At 33.2% G+C, this 13,577-nt stretch overlaps 1 protein-coding gene and 1 long non-coding RNA gene across 3 annotated transcripts; both read right to left on the bottom strand.

Annotated features, from left to right (window-relative positions):
• Positions 1-327: 327 nt before the first annotated feature.
• Positions 328-3,231, bottom strand: LOC148309811 (uncharacterized). The gene is made up of 3 exons (XR_015837486.1): positions 3,018-3,231; positions 1,494-2,597; positions 328-464 (listed from the first exon to the last, which is right to left on the bottom strand). It is a non-coding gene; the product is annotated as an uncharacterized LOC148309811 (long non-coding RNA).
• A 1,136-nt stretch (positions 3,232-4,367) lies between these two features.
• On the bottom strand, positions 4,368-13,025 carry LOC148309810 (uncharacterized). 2 transcript variants are annotated; one of them, XM_088259495.1, is made up of 6 exons: positions 12,678-13,025; positions 11,299-11,689; positions 9,247-9,435; positions 7,704-7,905; positions 6,652-6,825; positions 4,368-6,430 (listed from the first exon to the last, which is right to left on the bottom strand). In XM_088259495.1, the coding sequence occupies exons 1-6, from the start codon at positions 12,807-12,809 to the stop codon at positions 6,205-6,207; spliced, it is 1,314 nt and encodes a 437-aa protein (XP_088115621.1). In that variant the 5' UTR covers positions 12,810-13,025; the 3' UTR covers positions 4,368-6,204. The 2 variants fall into 2 exon arrangements, with proteins under 2 accessions (XP_088115621.1, XP_088115622.1); XM_088259496.1 differs by having other exon boundaries at positions 9,247-9,432.
• Positions 13,026-13,577: the final 552 nt, after the last annotated feature.

Here is a 13,577-nt window from a genome sequence, read left to right as displayed (position 1 = left end):
ATTTTTAAAAATATAAATATTGGATATTTTTTGTTTTCTAGAATATGTAACTCCTTACCTTTAAATAACTTTTTTCTTTTCAAAGCCATGTCATTATTTCGAAGAAAAACTTATTTTTTCAATGCAAAAACGGCATTTTGAGAAAAAGATCAATTATGTAAAATGTTACCTGGATTTAGAGAAGTTGCGACTTAACGAATACCAGCCCTTAATTAAATATTTCAAATTATAGTTTATTATCAATCAAAGTTAATGCATATTATACCTGTGCCTATTTAAACCATTCCGACTCATATATGTTTCAGTGCAGCCGTTGAAACCACATACCGTCTTCTTCCTGTTTTTTTCATGCATGACAACATGCGTGCATAATCCATTTTTGGTTTTGAATTTTTTATCACAACCGTCACAGTGATTTAAGCCTTTTTCGTGCAACTTCTTTTGATCCTTCTCTGATCTGTAACCTAAAATACAAAACATTGTAAAATAAGCTTGTAAATGTATATTTTGAGATTCATATTTCCATCGAGTTAGCAACATTTACAAAGTAATAATTAAAAATCTGAAGGTAAAAAAATAATGTTTAACCAAATATTTATTTACAACATTTTGAGTGTGTCCAAATACTTGTTCACAAACTGTGGATTATCTCCAATTACAGGAGTTATGATAAAAAGCAAATATTAATTTTTTAAAAAATAATCTTTTGCTTTTGGCTCCTATCCGCATCCAGATGGCGAATAGGGCATCTTATCAGATTGTGGCAGTGTTAACTTGATCAAGATTGTATGAAGGGAAGGTGATCCGTCCTGCGCTCCAGATCGTGGATTTAGGAATATAATATGTATGAGGAAATATTGTTCCAACCCTAACGTATGGAAGTGAAACATGGAGTTGGTAAAAGAAGGATGAAAGTAGACTGAATGCAGTCAAAATGCGATTTCTCAGTGCGGTAAAACGATGTATGATATATGTTCTAATGGTGATATAAGGAAAGGATGCATGGCTGAGGTAAGCATTATCGATGAAATGTAGAAAGGTGCGTTAAAAGGTTGGGGCATGTGAATCGAGAACAGTAAAACAAATTTATGAGGCCAATGTAGTTGGAATACAAGCAGATAAAGATCGAGAAAAACTTGAAAATGGTCAGGTAAGGAGTCGGAATAATCGGCGTGTATGTATGAGATAAATGAATGTGGAAGAGACAAAGATTGTTAGAAAAGACAGATTGGTGTGGCATTCTACTCTCTCTGCCTGCCCGTGTAGGAAAACGGCGTGATAGTAAGTTAGGAATATTGATTACGAAAGTGAAATAGGGTGAAAGTCTCCATTTCCTATTATATACTGGTGTGTAATAGGAAATGGAGATGGAATAAAAGGTAGGAAGAGAATAGCAGTAATGGCTAGGGTGCTCGGTGTTGCATATCCGTACTTGTAACGAATACATTGACAATGTCTCTTGAGAGTAGCAAATACATTGAGTAAATACTAACTATTTTTAGTTTCCTGTTTTATGACATTATCACCAGAATTAAGGAGGGTGGGAGTAGCAATGTCCGGACTCGTTACTCCTTTTTTGACGACTGTATTATCGTCATTTAGTAAATCTGGACTAGAATTGATTTCATTGCAATTTATTATAACATCTTCAATGTTTTCTTCATTTAGTAAATCTGGATTAGAATTGATATCACTACAATTTATTACAACATCTTCAATTTTTTCTTCATTTAGTAAATCTGGACTAGAATTGATTTCATTGCAATTTATTATAACATCTTCAATTTTTTCTTCATTTAGTAAATCTGGACTAGAATTGATTTCATTGCAATTTATTATAACATCTTCAATTTTTTCTTCATTTAGTAAATCTGGACTAGAATTGATTTCATTGCAATTTATTATAACATCTTCAATTTTTTCTTCATTTAGTAAATCTGGACTAGAATTGATTTCATTGCAATTTATTATAACATCTTCAATTTTTTCATTTAGTAAATCTGGACTAGAATTGATTTCATAGCAATTTATTATAACATCTTCAATTCTTTCTTCATTTAGTAAATCTGGACTAGAATTGATTTCATAGCGATTTATTATAACATCTTCAATTCTTTCTTCATTTAGTAAATCTGGACTAGAATTGATTTCATAGCAATTTATTATAACATCTTCATTTAGTAAATCTGGACTAGAATTGATTTCATAGCAATTTATTATAACATCTTCATTTATTTCTTCATTTAGTAAATCTGGACTAGAATTGATTTCATAGCAATTTATTATAACATCTTCATTTATTTCTTCATTTAGTAAATCTGGACTAGAATTGATTTCATTGTAATTTATCATAACATCTTCATTTATTTCTTCATTTAGTAAATCTGGACTAGAATTGATTTCATTGTAATTTATTATAACATCTTCATTTATTTCTTCATTTAGTAAATCTGGATAATAATTGATTCCACTGCAATCTATTATGACATCTTGAAAATCTTCTTCATTTAGTAAATCTGGATTAGAATCGATTTCACTGCAATTTATTGTAACATCTTGAAAAATTTCATCATTTATTTCACTATTTGAAACGTTTTCTGCAACAAAATAAGACATGAAATTGATTTTCGCAGTTTTCTAAATTTAAATGCCGCATTTTTTTTTTAGAAAACTATCTCCGGGAAAAAAGGAAATTATAAATTTTAAGACAGTATCAATTAAAACAATTTGTAAGTACGCATTTCTACCAAAAATGGTTACGTTTATCGTAAAAAGTACAATTTAAAGCTAAAAAATAGTTAGAAGTGTTATTTCTTTATATATATTTGAAAGAAATAATTAAACATTATTTTTTAGAAATTCCTTATTGTGGGCTTACTTCAATTAATAGAAGAACTAAAGAATGCATAAAAAAGGTCGGGTTTATCAGAAAAAATCAAAATTATAAATATAAAGCAATATTAATGGATCTACATCATATTTCAAATTGTTCATAAAAAATAAATGTATTAACTTACGGTAATAGGAACGCAGGCTGTCAGCATGTTTGTTCAACATATTTCGTCTCCGCCCAACTTTTAGGCTTCAAAAATTGACTTCATTGAAACTCCTTTCAAACAAAGGCGACAGATTGCACGCAATTACAGAATTAGATTAATTAGAGAATAAAAAATATGTGACGAAAAGCATAATTATCAGGTTTCGAATGGGGACTAGCAAAAACCGCGTAAATAATCGCCAATAGCTTATGTCAAAATTCAAAGACAAAAATGTAATTATTTTCATAGAACTTTTTTATCTTTACATAGCTACATAAATGTAATCATAACAGCCAATGAATTACTTACCTAGAGAAAAAAATATATTTCGGGACCCAACCTCATCATGTCGTTATATACGTAAGGGCAGGCAGAGAAAATAGAATGTCACACCAAACCGGCTTCGTAAATAATCTTCGCCTCTTCCACATTCATGCATCTCCTCGTACATACTCACCGATTATTCCTACTCCTGGCCTGACCACCTTGAAGTATTTGAAATACTTGATAATGCCAAGTTTTCCTCGGTCTTCCTCTGCTCTACTACCAACCACATTCGCTTTATAAATTTGTTTTACTTTTCTTTCTACAATTATTTGATTCACATGTCCAAACCAACTCAACGCACCTTTCTTAATTTTAAAGATAATTATTTTAATGACCCTTATACACACTTGATAAAGTTATCCAAAGTCAAAGTGTCGGGTTGTGGTCCCGTGGTTAGTGTCGCAGATTCTTAAGTCAGAGTTTCTCAGTTCAACCCACTTTACCACAATTCCATACCTATTTCTTATAATGAGCCGCTTACACTCACAGAAATAGTATGAAATTGAAATATTTGTGTAATTAATAAAAACACAGATATGTATTTCTTTTTAAAAAAATAAAATAAAAATAATAATCATTTGATCATCTACGCCAGGGAAAATATATGGATTTACTTGTCGAACAGATAAAGTCCAATTTGGTCATAACAATTTTGAATTTCCTGTGATTTCCCATGATAGTCGGTTATTGCCGACTGTTATGTTAGATAGACCCTTCATGGTAATATGTGCATTGGTCGGCTGTTTGGTCCAACGCCATTCCATTGCACATGTTTGGTTCAATAGTTTAAAACCAGTATTGTTTGAACCGCCTTTATATCTATAGTGTTGGATACCACTAATATATTAATCATGACTCAAAAGTACATAATTTTTTCTGTTGACCTGAATCATTTGTGCATAATTAATGTATGAATACAGTTTTATAATAAAAATGAAACAAACATATAACATCTAAAAAAAATATATTTAAAACTAAAAAAGTAAATAATAGTAATCTCATTCATTGATTTGGCAGTCACTTTGCGGTAATTAATATCTATACATTTTTAATTTAAGTTTTACTTCGTAAACACCAATATTAAAAGAAAATCTATTGTGACACGTGTTTCGATGCGTTCCGTATCATTTCCAAATACCGTATTATTAACTAAATAACTAACCATCACGCCGTTTTACGCAGGGGTGGGTAGAGAGAATAGAATGCCACACCACTGTCTTTGAAAACATTCTTTGCCTCTTCCACGTTCATGCATCTCCTCATACCGTATACTGGTGTTTGAAAATGATGCGGAATGTTTCGAGACATGTGTCACAATAGATTTTTTTAAATGTCGGGTATCAGGTTGTGAAAAATACAAATACTTCTCTGTGAAAAAAAAATTGTGGTATTTACTAAGTAAAACTTAAATTAAAAATTGATAATAATCTCGATAAAAAGAAATAATTTACATCAAAGAGTATTCATAAATTAAAACTAAATTGAGATGAAAAGACAGATAAGTGAGTTTCTTATTATTATTCTTCTTCCTAGCTATATCCCAACTTATCGTCTTTGTAGACTGCTGGGGTCAGCTCTCCACGTTCTCAGGTTGTAGATCCTTCAGGTTCTTGTCTGTAATGGACAACGTCACCTAGTTCATGTCGTCGAACCATGTTCTCTATTTGCAGCGTCCATGAATTTTTTGGTCTTTCTCTAGATATCTTTCAACTAATTCTAAGTGTTTCTTAGAATTAGTTTCTTTTTTCATGTTCGCTTCCTACACGCTTTTGCCAACACGAGACGTCTCCAAGTCACTCTGTCACGCGCCATCTCTTTGGCTTCCTCCTAGGTTAGTCTGGTATCTCGAAGTTCCGCTGAGTATAGTTGGTGAATGTTCGTCTCTGGCCTTCCGGGGCGCCGGAATCCTCGGGGTTGGAAGAAGAGACACGAGGGGTTAATGCTCTCAGGTGGCATTCTAAGGACATGTCCCAACCATGTCCACCGTCTCCTCTTCAGGACCTCCAGTATGAGGGGCTGTTGGGTTCTTCTTATTACATATTATGTATTATTACTAATATAATTCATAATATTAAAAAAATATATATTGACACTAAGCGGGTGGTACATATATCGCCCATTCCTTTCAAGAACGTCATAAATCAAAAATTGTAAATTTTCAGTTGTGCATGTTTTCGGAATGCCCAGAAAATGTACTATATCCCAGCAAAAGCGGCATATTTTTAACTTAATATTTAACCGCTACAGAGCAGAAAGTGTTGTTTTTGCATTTTGAAGAAAAGGCATTGTTTAATTATTTTTTGTCAATAAACTAAAAATTTTGAAATGGAGAAAAAAACTTCAGATTTTACCTAAAAAGATCTGTTTGACAGTAAAAATTTCAGTAAGTGGCTTGATATTTATTTTTAATACATTGTATTATATTCTTAAACTTTAAAAACGTTCTCCTGAAAAATCAAGTATTTTGATTTATGACGTTCTTGAAAGGAGTGAGCGATATGTAATATTGATTATACAATATTTTGCTTAAACCAGAATGTTTGTACACCAGAGAGTCCATGTAGGTTGTGAGAGAGAGAGAGATCTGTTCTTCTCTGTCAACCTGTAACACAAATAGACCGGTAGTGAATGTTACTGGGCACCAATCAACAGATTTCCATATATTTACGTTGTCCACTCAGTCACTGTTCCAATTCTACAACAATGTCTAAGAAGATAGGTGCTTAATTACAGTCCACTATACTACCAGATTTCTCCAATTGATAACATTTAAAAAACAAATCTGTACATCAAACTCATTATCTCAGTAAATTAAATAAATCACATTTAGCTCTTTGAATCATGGTTTTTCAAAATGAATAGTCTTTTCATCACAGTTATCTGTTACGCCGTGCATAACGGTTTCGTGCCTTTTTCTATTGTCAAGCCTTGAAAACTTTTTACCGCAAAATCTACAAGATTCTTGATTGGTTTTGTTGTGACACAAAAGATGGCGCTTTAACACTGATGAACACACAAAACTCTTTTCGCACTGAGTACAGTGATAGTTTTTGGTGTTAGTATGCCTAGAAAAAAACAAAGAAAAATGTTAATACAACTTACAATAAATACGAACCTGCAGAGGTCAAACGTAAAATTTTTGGAGACAAGAATAACAATTATGTAAAAATCACAAGAGGAAACCACAAAGGAGGGAAATCAGATTAAGTATACTCACATGCACAGTTTAAAAGGGATTTTTTTAAAGATTCTCTTTATGTACAAGTATATTTTCAGAAATACTAACCTTCTTTCATGAGCAACTTTGGCTGATGACTGTATAAATCTTTTATCACAGTAAGAACACGGGTACTTTCTTTCATTATTATGACTTCGAAGATGAGTTTCCAATAGGTATTTGTCTATAAAACTTTTACTGCACAAATGACATATAAAGTTTTTCAAGCCGTCATGAAATGCTCTGAAACAAACACATTATTTTCAAAATATCAATTAATGTGATTGTTAGAATAAAGGGTTCATTACATTTAGTATAGTGATGCCTCGCATAACGTACTTAATCTGTTCTAAGAGCAAGTGGGATAGTTGGGTAGACGCTCGACTGCAAAATTGGCATCGCGGGTTCGATTCGCGCCAAGTGCAAAATAAATTCAAGGAATATTTATTTCCCATTGGTCAGGGTGTTTGTGATGTATTTATCACATTTACCTTCCCTATCCTTACTATCTTACCTGCAGACAAGCCTCTAAATGTAGAGGCTTTGCGAGTTATTCCTTTTTTAAAAAAAAAAAAACTATTATGCGAAAAGTTTGTAATGTTTTCCCATAACAATACATGTTAAAAATTTCAATTCATTTTGTAGCATAAAACATGGTACTCTAAAATAAAAAAATTTACCTATATTTTTATTTTTTACTCAGTTTTAGGAGAGTCTACCGAGGCTTTACAGGGTCAAATCTTTTTATTTAATTGTTTTTGTTTTATTTCAAGAGAAATCGGTTTCCTGCTTTTTATGGAAGCCATATTATAGATACACAAAATATATTTACATATTAAAACAAACATGTGCGTGAGATAAACGCAGAGAAGAAGCCGCACGTTGATGTATGTTCGTACAAGTGCACTGGCCGCATGCGAACTTGGAGCACTCGAGTGGCGAGATGAAATGCAATACAGTCCTTTGTGGGAAGCGAGGTTCGCGTAATGGACGAACTGAGAGTCTGCTGTGCGCAGCGTTCGTTATGTGAGGCATCACTGTATTTTCAAAATAAAGAGTACAATATCTCATTTGTGTGAGAAATGATTAAAGAGTAAATACTACCCATTCATGCAACATACCGATGTCTATCTAAACCACCCGTTGTCATAAATACTTTTGTACATCCATTTAGTCCACATACAATTTTTTTTCTGTTTTCATTGTGCGTTTCGGTGTGAATGGTCAATTTCGACTTGGTATTAAAGTATTTACCGCAAATATCACACTTATAGTTAAAACCACGCTTGTGCATATCTTTATGATCCTTTTCTGATCTATAAGCTAAAAAAAATATAAACAGATTTTTTTTATTGAAGTATTTATGTGCAGTGATGGGCAATCAAATCCAATAAGCAAATTGTCACATCTTTTTCGTAAGAAGTAGTAACTTAAATCGGTTTTTGGATTAGATCCCTCAATGCTAATCACGCTAATGTGTGCACAAATTTGGTTGCGTATTACGTATTTCTAGCTTATATCTAATCAAAAACAGGAGTAGGTAAAAAATATAAGCTGAGAAAAAGTAATGGATACCAGCGCAATTCGGCTGTCCAAACTTAAAACACAGTAAGGGACATTTTTTTTGTAGTAGGTTTTTTTTGCAAATTGGATAATCCAAAATGTAGTAATTAAATCTTTATTATCATGTGCTAATGAATAATAATAATGGCCAATTTATTTAGCACCGTTTAGTGAAAAGTTTTAGAATGACATACAATGGAACCTCTCATAACTAGTAATAAAGTGAAAAGGTTGCTTTCTTAACAAGCGTAATTTCGCGTGGGTTACAGAGAAAGGGCAAGTCCCTTTTCACGACATTCAGTTGTGAGCCGGGACATCCGCGCCAGACAAAACAAAAAATGTTTCGCGTAACGAGTAAGATTACGGAATTTATTTATTGACTTGGCGTTTAATTTGTAGAACTCCATTTTAATTTATGTATTAATTTTAAATCAAACACAGATTTTTGGAGTCTACTAAGTTGTATTTTATTAACAAAAAACACATAAAAAATTATATTGTGACAATTGTTTCGCCTTGTTAGGGCATTATCCAACGAATGTTTTGAACATTCGTTTGAAATACATAAAGATTACAGAACAAATTATGCTCGTTATGAGAGATTCCACTGCATATTCTTCTTCTTCAAACCCTTATCCGCACCCCAATGGTGCATAGGGCACTGCATCATATAAATGCAGTGTTATCTTGATCGTTAACACATGAAGGAAAGGTGATCAGTCCTCCGCTTCAGGTACCAGTCCAAGGTAATTGAATGAAAAGTAGAGTGAAAAAAAATCACTTATATTTATTTGATCCCTCCCCCTGGGAATCGAACCCGGGACCTCCAGAACGGTAACCGAGCGTGCTGACCATTGCACTACGGAGGCGGAAAAGCATATAGGTATAGAAAATTAAGCAATGCAATTAATGTCTAGGGGTATAAGGTAAAATTTAATTTTAATCTAGTTACTATGGATAAGAGATCCGATAAAGGTGGCTCCTGAGTTAACATCGAAACTCGGCTTAGCCGATTTACTTAATAACTTAGTAACACATTAGACTTTTTTTTATCTACAATAAAATTGAAAATGATGTCATTAAAAAATTCATTCCACGTACATTTCTTGCACAGTTCACAAAAGTATCTCTTGATCCCCATATGGGAGTCCTGGTGGGCAACCAAACGAGAGGATTTCTTGAACACTTTTGGACAGAAGGAACACGGAAAACCCACTCCTTGTGATTCATCCGTTTCTTCTATAATTGCCAGTTTCTTGTCCAACTTTTTCTTCCTGGATCGTTTTTCTTCTGAAATGACATTTTATGCATTGATGTTCATGGTTTGTTGGGAAAAAAATTATGTCTTGTCGACTGATAGTCAGTATCAACTTTGATTTTCTGAACAATATACACTTGTCTTCTAAACACAGAGGGAGGGAATTTTACCGTCCGGCAGTCCAGTTTTGAAAAATGAAAGCGACTACGACAGTTTAGCGTGATCGAATTTACGCGCAACGTGTTCACGCACCGATCAAGAGCTCCGATCTGAAGAAAGGTGGACAAAAGCACAAGCCAATCCAAGCCAATCATTGTTTTAAAACGCTAACTGACGTGCCGGACGGTAAAATTTCGTGTAGTGGACAAACGCCCAGAGAGAGTGATTGACTTATTTTAAAGGTATTTTTTTAAATGCTTTTAGTGGATTCAGATTTTGCATAGATCTTCAAGAGATTGTAAATAGAATTATATATTTGCTATATTCATGTAGAAAATAAAGATTTTATATAAATTATACCTACTGAACAAGTTTCTTCTTTTTCTAACCCTTATCGGCACCTAATGTTGCATAGGGCACTGCATTGTTTTGACGCAGTGTTATCTTGATCGTTACTTACATGAAGGCAAGGTGATCGCTACTGCGCTTCAGGGACCAGTCCAAGGTAAAATTAAATAAATATTAGAGTGTAAAATCAGTTATTTTTATTTTCACCTCCCCCTGGGAATTGAGCTCGGGACCTCCAGCACGGTAGCTAAACACGCTTACCATTACACCACAGAGGCAAACAAGATAATAGCCTACACTTCAAATAAAAAAATTCTAAATACATGGTGCATAGGGCACTGCATCGTAGCGATACAGTGCTATCTTGATCGTTAATTGCATGAAGGCAGGTTGACCAGCCCTGCGCCTATTGTACCAGTCTAGGAGTATATTAAATAAATACATATAACAGTAAAAATCAATCATATTTATTTTGACCCCCTTGGGAATCGAATGCGGGACCTCCAGCACGGTAGCCAAACGCGCTGACCACTACACTATGAAGGTGGAGAAACAATTAACTCTACAAATACCCGGTAACTTTTCCTACTACCCTTACATGCATAGTATGTATAATACAAATAAAAAAAGGGATTTTAAATATTGAGGGTTCAATCCTTTATATGTCTTTTAATATTTCTTAATAGATTAACCCTCCCTTCCTGGTGTTGTGTACCTTGTACACATTGCTTCTAATAACCATAATATCTCTATAAATATAATATATAGAAGGCTAAGATTTTAGGTAATTCCTCCATAACATATTAACGCATTGATTAAAAAAATAAAATTAATAATAATCAGAATTTATCGGGTACATCGGAGGTATTTTGAGAATATCGGAAACAAATTCGCGTATAAACAACGCGTGAAGAGTGTGCGGGAACCACGACACCATATTCGCATCTCACTCTTGCATACATGCACTGTGCAAGCGTGAGGAGCTCAAAGCTCAATGTTCTCTGGCTAGCTAGCGGGCTAGCGGCATGCCACGGCAGTAGCTTTTGAGCTTCCGACAAGAGTGGACCTATGCTTGTTCCGTGAGCGTTGCCAAATGGTTTTTTAATGTTTTCAGCAAATAAATCTAAATTATTATAATTTTTTACTTCATTTATAATTAATTAAGGGGATTAGTTATGAATGTCCGTATTTTTCCGATTTAAAATTGCTAATTTTTTATTGTGTAGTGACTACCCACACCGGGACGCGCCTTTTATTTTAGCACCGGATGGGAAATGTTAAAAAAAATAACAATGCCAATTTTTATCTGTTGTGATATTTTTTGTTTTGAGTTTATTACTATACATTTGCTACTGAAAAAACTTGACTAACCTATTTCTAGAACTTACTTTTTTTACGTTTTGTTCTTTCCTTCTCTGGACTATCATCCGATTTGGTTGAAATATGCTCATCCGCAAAATGCGAAGTGTTTAAATCATTCTCCTCAAATATATCAGCGGTATTATCCTCATCACAACTCTTCACATCTTCGTTCTTCATGACCATCTGGTGCGGCAAATACGCATCCTCCGCCAAATTAATTTCTAATTTGATATCCTCACTTTCCAATATCACATCGTCTAATTTCTCGATTTTTATTTTGTCAACTGAATTCTTTGGTAGATAGCTTAGGAGGCAAGAAAAAGACCTTTCGCAAAGCTGGCGAAACTTATAGGCCGACCACAATTTCTTGAAACAAGAAATGCATATATTACTAGGGAGACCATCTTCTTGAGAAACCTGCAGAAAAAAACAATTAAATATATATTTTTAACCTTCAATATTAAAGGTAAAGACAAAATAAATAAAATAGATTTAGAGTATTTTGGTCATTTCGTGAGAGGAGAGGAATACGAAGAAATGCATATTGAAATGGAAATGCCAATTGGGAGGGCAGTATGTGCGAGTTCACAATAACCATCTATGGTGGGATGAGGAACGCTTTAAGTAAGCAGACTCTGTTTCCTGAGTGAGTGAGGTCCGAATCCTGGATTATATTCACATACTCGAGAAACGCTTGAAAACATAATTTATTTTAACAATATTTTAGCTTATAATAACATTATTTTAGCTTCTAATTCAGACTTCCATATTTATATAACAGACTTTCATAATTTTCTTTATCCATGTTGAGATATCAAAAATAATAATAATGTTTAAAAAAAATAACCCCTAATTGGAGATAATGCAGATTTGTGAACAAGTATCTGAACACACTGAAAATGTTGTAAATAATTAATTAATTACAAAATTTTGTAAATAATTAATTAAGTGGCATGAATTTTTTTCTCAATAAATGCATATTTTACTTTGCTCAATAGATGACATTGATTGTATATATAAATTTATTTTACTACTATTTATAAAACCGGGACAACATGGGACCAGTCAATAACGGTTGCATCAAATTTCAGAGCCAGTCAGACATTCCTCGACCAATTTCTTTCGAATTTTTGCTTCGAATAGCTTGCCAACCTTTCACGCAATAGGTTTTCTTGCCTATAGCCCTATTGTTATTGAATATTCTAGTCAGAAGCCAGTCCACTATCCAGAAAACCTTAGTGGACTAGCATCGCAATTGGCTGTGTGAATGACCCATGATAATTAAATTTATAACTGTAATCCGTCCTACGAGATGATTCCTAGTAAAGATGATTCAGAAAAATAAGATATTTGACGAGGTATTTTCGCATAACCGGGAGAATACAGTAAATAGAAGATTACTCACGGTAACCGTAGCGCAAAGTATTAGCATATCCGAACACGTAATTTTACGGTCACCATCTGACTTTCTGGTGGTGAAAATCGACGTTATAGATCCCTCTTTCAAACAAACGCGACAAATAGTTTCAAAGTTCATTTTCGAAAAAGATAAGACTAAAAAACTACAAGGTAATTCATAGCATCATAGGTAGAAATAACGTTTTGTAAGCATTGCCTAGCTTTAAAAGTTTAGAAAATTGTTATGTATGGAAATTATATATTAGATTTGTGGCAAGTAAATTAGAAAAATTACTTAATTTCCATCAATTTCAAATATCAACGAGAAAATGATAGATGATGACAGAAGAGAAGTGAAAACCATAAATAATACAGGGTGAATATAAAACATGTCATTTTCGATTTTTTTAGTTACCTACTTATTCAGAGCCTATTTGGTTATTATATATAAGGTTCCGGAGTAATTATGACAGCATAAGGTTCTAATTAAGCATGTTTAAAACGAGCATGGTCTCCAGCTGAATACATTTGCTTGAAATAGGCGTGCTCGTTTTCAGTACACTCAAAGCAAATACCCCAACATAAGTCATTTACTAGCAAGCTCTTTGTCTACTCAGTGGAGTGTAAAATGGAAAACCAAGTATTTCGCACAGAAATGAATAATTTTGCTTACAAAGCATTGTTTTTTTAAATCATTTTCACAGTAAGGGTTGGGTCTTTCGTTTAAATTATTTAATCTTGATATACATTATTTCGTGCTATATTGTTTTTATAAAGGGGCAATCGCGGATTCTAGAGGCATCCATTGCTCTTATATAAAGTAACAAATATAAACGTTTTCTCATTTCCCCAGCGAAACATTTTGGAACGAAGTCATGCAAGAAAACCTACTGCGAACCTGATTTTT

This window comes from Brachycentrus maculatus, unplaced genomic scaffold, assembly GCF_059751285.1.
Source record: "Brachycentrus maculatus isolate JH-2025_06_01 unplaced genomic scaffold, ASM5975128v1 h1tg000117l, whole genome shotgun sequence".
NCBI lineage: Eukaryota > Metazoa > Arthropoda > Insecta > Trichoptera > Brachycentridae > Brachycentrus > Brachycentrus maculatus.
Note: the sequence above shows the minus strand (reverse complement) of the source record. Positions and strands in the feature narration are given on the sequence as shown.